Source organism: Phoenix dactylifera, chromosome 8 (assembly GCF_009389715.1).
Source record: "Phoenix dactylifera cultivar Barhee BC4 chromosome 8, palm_55x_up_171113_PBpolish2nd_filt_p, whole genome shotgun sequence".
In the NCBI taxonomy this organism is placed as follows: Eukaryota; Viridiplantae; Streptophyta; class Magnoliopsida; order Arecales; family Arecaceae; genus Phoenix; species Phoenix dactylifera.
The window spans coordinates 23,224,431-23,231,356 of NC_052399.1; the positions used below are offsets into that span (position 1 = coordinate 23,224,431).

Genomic DNA, 6,926 nt, shown 5'->3' on the forward strand with positions numbered 1-6,926 from the left:
TAAAAACCAGTGTCATTAGGGGGGGAGAGAGAGAGAGAGAGAGAGTTCCAGTTATTTTAAAACATTTTCTCTTAAAGACACTGGGAATTTCTTGCGACATTTTATAACCAGAAAAACAAGTCTCAAAAAAATTCTCAAGACATCATACAATTTCCATTCATCCCAGAAGCCACTGGGTACATATACATCTCCAAAGTATTACCGTACCAAAGTAATTTACATGCAAACAAGCTGCTTTCCTTTTGCATACTAACGGATCGTAATTAATGTTTACATTAACAGTCAGTCAAGTGGGGAAAACCAATTACAGTCAGAATAGCTTCCCAGCAAATTCTTTAACATCTTCGTCATTAGAAGAAGGGGAAGCATAGGATGCAAAGCCTTTGAGCTCGGAGAGGCTTCTCCCAAGCTGCAAAGCCATCTTCATCCGAAACAACTCCCCATTCTCCCTCTTCTCCACCTCACTTTCCCTCAAGTTGGACCCGATTTCCTCTTGCAACTTCCGGTAGAAACCGCTTAAGTTGCGGCAGAGCTCGAACACCATTCCCACCTGCCCGCCGTGCTCCAGGGTATTCACTACTGCTGCAAGCGCCCCTCCGACGACCCCGAAGAGCACGGGCAATGGGCTGTCAACAGGAGAACCTATCAAACCAGCCCCAACTGCAGCCAGGCCGGCGAATAGAGGTCCGGCGATAGCTAAAGTTTTGTTAATGTTCAACACCAGCTTGCCCACTCTCACATACTCCTCCTCATCCTTCATCTTCAGAACTCTAAGAATTCCCATCATCTCCTCTTCCAGTTCCTTGCTCCAACCATTGCCTGCCATCCCATTAACGCATGCTTTCTTCGTTTCTTGCTCCCTTTTTCGCGTTTTAGGCCACCAACATGTAGGCTCCACGGTCTCTGGGAACTTCTCGAGCATCCCGGGAAGCAAAGGAAGCGGATAAGCCTTGTCGAGTGCGAGGACTTTCGCCATAGCCTCCGCGATGTCCGATTCGGCAGGCGCTCCGAGCGCGAGAGTGCTGTGGATCGATCTTTCGAGCTGCTTACACAATCTCGCGGCATTCCTTTGCTCTTCCGCTAGCTGAGAAGGCTGGATCTTGTTGACGAGCAGCATCATCCCAGTTGCTGCGGTGAACAAGGCCACGGACGAGAGCTTGAAGGCTAAGACATGGGGTGCTGCTTCCCCCACCGTGACAGCCGCGGAGATGCCGGCCATGAGGGAAGCAGTGAGATTGATGGAGTTGATGGAGTGGAGGAAGAGGTGGTTCCAGTTGTTCCTCTGCTCTCCAATGATGGCGTGCATCTCAGCTCGCTCTGCTGCGGCCTCAGCGATCGCCGAGAGTTTGGCTACCAGGTGATCATCTTTATGATCGGCTGTCATCGGCTGATGGGGTTGCGAGTAGCTAAGGTCGTCGGAATTATGTTCTTTAAGGCCGAGTTGTTCCATCTTGATCGAGGCTGGGAGCTTTGGAAGGGAGATGCCCTTTGCTCTCGGACGGGAGGGGACATGAAGAGCGGCGCAAATCCGTCGTTCATTTGAGAAGGAAGAAGAGGACAGGAGATGGCTACCTTGCAGAGCGGCCATGTTTATAGATCTTTGCAGCAAGATCTCTTTAATTTGTGTGGGTTGTGGTGGTGTGGTCGCTTAGATATCTCTCTTGTTTTGAGGCTTGTTTGCTGTGACGAGGATGAGAGAGGCCCAGGTTATACCTATATATAGACATGGCTGTGGACTGAGTCGGTGGTTGAGATTTTTACTTGGTTTTCAAGTCGCAATCTTGACTCTTGACCAGGCAACGCTGTTTGAATTGGTTAAATCTGAAGCAAAAAGCTCCTTTGAAGGGGAAACCGTCAACGGCCCCGCATGGGTGAGACTGTTATGGGAGTTGATATGGTAAGCCTTGGGCGATGGGCCTTGGCCGTTGGGGGAGACTCTTTCTCCTTCCTGTGCCTCTCGAGTATGCCAACCTTAACTATATATGGATTAATTAGAATGTATTACCAATAATACGATGGACTATAAAGGGTTGTATAAAAATGAACATGAGAATAGGGGTGGCAAAATATGACCCGACCCGCCAACTCGACCCGTGTTCGACCCGCCATAAATAGATTTGGGTTTGGCCTAAACGGATTCGGGTCGTAAACAGGTTGACTTGTTTATTAATTGGGTCAGATATGAGTTTTAGATGTCTGATCTGCCTAACCGTTTAACCCGTTTATAATTTCATGCCCAAGTTTTTTTTGTTTGTTTGTTTATTTGCTCGCTAGGAGCCTGGGACGGCTGGGAGGGTGGGACGATGGGCAGCCCATAGAAAAATCCCCAATCCCCTCACGGCTCACCCTCACTCCCACAAACCTTCTCCCCCTCCCACCCTCCCTCCTTCGGTCCTTCCCGTTCTCAAAAATCCATGAGCGTCAACAAAGAAGAGCTCAGAGTTCCTTTCCCTTTTTTCATTCCTGTTTGCTGGAGGGCCCGAAGCTCCTCGCGAGGCCCTCGGACGCCGACGAACCCCGCGACGCCCCCGGACGCCGCCGACCCCCGTGACACCCCCGAACGCTGCCGACCCCCGTGACACCCCGAACGCTGCCGACCTGAAATTGAGCGGCGACGGGGGCTAGGGTTAGGGTTTCGGGCCCTCCCCTCTCTTCGTTCTCCTTCTTCGGCGATGAGAAAGTACGAGTTCTTCGTCTTCTTCCATGGGGGTTGGGGGTTTGCCGTTTGCAGAAGGATGGGATCATGGAGGAAGACAGAGTAGGGTCGGCTATGGGTGAAATTTTGAATCGGTGGTTCTCCACTGCGGAGGAATTTGAAATTTTGGAGGAAGAGATTAGGGCGCCATTAGGGCTGGCTGTGAGCCTGTGAATCTGTGATCATTGTTGTCCCTTTTTTTTTATTATTAAACGGATTAAACGGGTCGGGTCGGGTTATCCGTTTAATAAACAAGCCAGGTTCAGGTTGCAATTTAATGACCTGTTTATTAAACAGGTCGGGTTCAGATTTACAATTTTCTGACCTGATCTGCATCTGACCCGACCCGTTTATGACTGACCCGCCCCGATTGCCACCCCTACATGAGAATGTAAATATCAAAAAGGAATTCAAGGAAGATATAAAGAGGGAGGCGCCTCGTGTAAGTGATTTTACCCATGGTATTGAACCAAGCCAGGAGTTCAGTCAAAACCATGATAAATGCCATGCACGTAGCCCTTTGAATCTATCTTATGATCTAAATGAGATTGCTCTTTTTTCGTGTGGATATATGAACCACATATGAACAATTGGTCGGTCATGATACCATGGTAGTACTTGTCAATGGTGGTGATCGTTTTGGATTTTTTCAGCAAAAACGAGAAAATCTCTGTTCCAAAATCTTGAACGTTGACTTGCGCCTTACCATGCCGGCCCCTACGCAAGAAAGAGAGAGAGAGCGTTCAAGATCTTGAGGCAGAAAGCACAGGAAGTGCTGGCCTGATGCATCGAACGGTTAAAATTGCTCGATCAGATGATCAACCAGGCCATTCATTCAACTTTAGCACATACTAATTCAAACGGATCAATTGAATGCTGGCTTGGACGCTGACTTGATTAAAAGTCAGCAAAAAGTTGCGAGTGGTGTGAGCTACCAGGAAGCCGAGAGCAGAATTTTCCGGTGGTGTGCGTGATGGCTCCGACAGGCCAAGACTCAGATCGGAGGTCCACGGGAAGATACATACGGAGTGAGAACCTGAAACGTCAACAAAATCGGAGATAAGCGGCCAACGAAGTGACACGTAGGATCTGATGGCCTAGTGGCAAATCAGACTCGTCCACAAATTAACGAAACAGGTTACGTAATCTGACTCTTTTGATTTCTGTCTTGCCTAACTTTTATAAAGAGGCTCCGGCCTCGTTCGTGCATGGTCCAATTAACCAACTAATCTGACTCTTTTTAAGTAAAAGATGCTATATATCTAATCCACGTATGTCATCTCTCTTATCCCTTGATTTTTTTTTTATTTATATTAATTTGTTTTAATGTGCATTGCACAACAATTAATACTAAGGTATGTAATCCAATAGTGTAAATTTAATTTAAAATTGTTCAAGAGAAAAAATCATAGCCTCTGAGGAACGGTGCAATTGTATGTTTAGTCTCACATTGGTTATTCGCTGAGGAGATATTGGATACTTATAAAAAACTAAGGAATCCAAAAAATATTTTTCGACTAGCCATGTTGGATGAAGTCTTGGATTGTGACATAGCCAATAAAAATTGTTAGAAATACCCTCTCTTAATACCCGTGTGGCTTCACAATTTAAATCAAATTTTAAAATAAAATTATTCACCAAGCATAGATGTCTAATTTCGACATTCCTATCAATAACGCACTAAAACTACGCATAAAATTGACTCATTTTGTCATATATACTAATCTATAATTGACAGTTATAATATTAGCACATATTGCAAAAAAATTGTTTTATTGCCATGTTTATTGCAGGTGCATAATATATTTTGTTTCTTGGCATGGCAACCAACTTAAAAGTAATACATTTATAGGTTCGGGTCGTATCTTTCATGCGAATAAAATGATTGATCTTCTTTTGCAATGTGGTATGTCGGATGGCACCCTGCACAACTCTCAAATCAATGCAAAATTTACATTCACTAGCCCGCACAAATCTCAAAGCGATGTTTGTGTTGTTCACCGGTGGACCACTACCTTGTATTTACTATAATGATATCAAAGAGGCATCGGAGTAAAGTGCAAACTCGACCGGGCTTAGTGATTTAGGTCTTGTTTGGGGGAGCTGTTAGTAGTAGAGCTTTTAGAAGTAGAGCTGTTGGAAGTAGAGTTGTCTGAAGCAGAGCGTTTATAAAAAGCTATTTACTGTTTGGTAACTACATTTCTAAAGTGCTGTGGCACTTTAACATGTATTTGGTAAACAAACTGAGAAAGTACTTTTGTGTGACAAAATGATCATAAAGGACATTATCAGTATTATATAACAGAACATAATAAAATATAATATGTATTAATACATAAATATATGATATAATATAATATTAATGTAATGTAATATAATATTATTATAATATAGTACTATAATATTATGTATTATAGAATAATAATTTAATATAATATTAAATTATTTAACATAACATATCAATATATTATGATATAATGTAATATAATATTATATTTATAGTATAATACAATAATAAATATATAAAATATTATAATTATTAGTGTAAATTAATTTTTCATCCTTCTAATGACCATTTATCTCTCTAACATATTTTCTAGCTAGGTGATAGAATTGGTTAAATAAATATTGATATTTTTATTTATTTATTTATTTATTTATTTAGATCAGATTATTTGCCACTCATTATTTTTTTATTTAGTTATTTATTTATTATTTTATTTCGTTGAAATATAGAGGGGTCACCGGCCATGGGTGGTGGTCGACATGGTGGCTGCTATCGTGAGCAGCCATAAGCTCCCAAAACAAAAAAAAAAGAAAAAAGAAAGAAGAGGAAGAAGGAACAAAGACGGCGACGTTGAGAGGAAGAAGAAGATAGAGAGGGAGAGGGAGAGGATGGGTGAGAGAGGAAGAGGCGGGATGAGGGTTTTGGGGAAAAAAATGAGATTTAAATGGGGGTATTTTGGTTCAAAAAAACAGCTTTCCGACAAAACTGAAAACAACATTTTCGGAAAGCTCCAAATTGGAGCTTCTCCCCAAAAGCTGTTTTCAGCTTCCCACAAAAGCTAAAACAGCTTTCTGAAATTTTTACCAAACATCATTTTTTATCTAAAAGTACTTTTAGAGGGCCATAAAAGTACTTTTTGGCCCTCCAAAAGGTCCCTTAAACAAGACCTTAGTGTAACAGAGTGGATGCGGCATCTTCATTTGTGACATTTTCTTCTGAAATTTTTTTGGCAGGCAAGGTCTCATTTAACATTTCATTATAACACTGCCATTTGATGCATGCGGAACGGCATATGCCACTTTAATTTAATGGATGATAGAGATGCACAAGGGTATGATGCATTGGGCCTATCATCTATGTGACTCTTATGTGTGACATGGCAAAACGCAAACTTTTTTATACAACTACACCACCCTTCCTCGGTTGCCTTGGAATACGTTGAGAAAATACAAAGTAATAAAGTGCACAAGGAACTAGGATGGCGATTGGCTCCCACACTTCCCATTATCTTTTTGTCGGTGGAATCTTGGAAATAAATTTTGAACTGGATTTAAACATCCAAAGCTTTCCATGTTGCATGATCGGCACCTTCCCATTATTCTCTTCCACTTCTCTCTTCGTTCTCCTTGGAATCAGAGGATATATCGTATGAATACCAGAAGATATGATTACAATACCCTAGCATCCAAACTATCTTTGATACATCACAAATGCTCATGTCCACTAGTATCAGATTTTTAGCAGACCTAGATCCGACATGTGCCAACCTTGATTAAGTTCACATGGGATCCATATGCATCTAAGGTTAAAATCGAATTGAATATTAGGATATTTGTATCTATAATTATTTTGTTTAACGAATACAGATACGGATATGGATGTTAGCTACAAAAATTTATATCCAAATTTGTTTTAAATGGATATGGATAAAAATCGGATAGCAAAAATATGGATATAAATATGAATATAAGTCGGATAATTAAATTTATGAGTTATGACCACAGAAGTAAAGATATTATAAAGTAAAAGATAAATCAAATTAATAATATATTAATGTTATCATTTATTTTTCTCAAAAGTTAATGCGTGCTGTATAAAATTAAATAGTTACAAATAAAATCGGATATTCGGATTCAGATCAGATAGTTATCTATCTATATCCATATTTATTTTTTTAATAGATAGGGATATGGATATGCATACCAATCAAATATTTATTTATTT

At 41.1% G+C, this 6,926-nt stretch overlaps 1 protein-coding gene across 1 annotated transcript; it reads right to left on the reverse strand.

Annotated features, from left to right (window-relative positions):
* Nucleotides 1–310: 310 nt before the first annotated feature.
* On the reverse strand, nucleotides 311–1,588 carry LOC103700463 (probable F-box protein At4g22030). Its single transcript, XM_008782405.3, has one exon. It carries the CDS (start codon nucleotides 1,586–1,588, stop codon nucleotides 311–313), a length of 1,278 nt encoding a protein of 425 aa, XP_008780627.3.
* Between the last annotated feature and the right edge of the window lie 5,338 nt (nucleotides 1,589–6,926).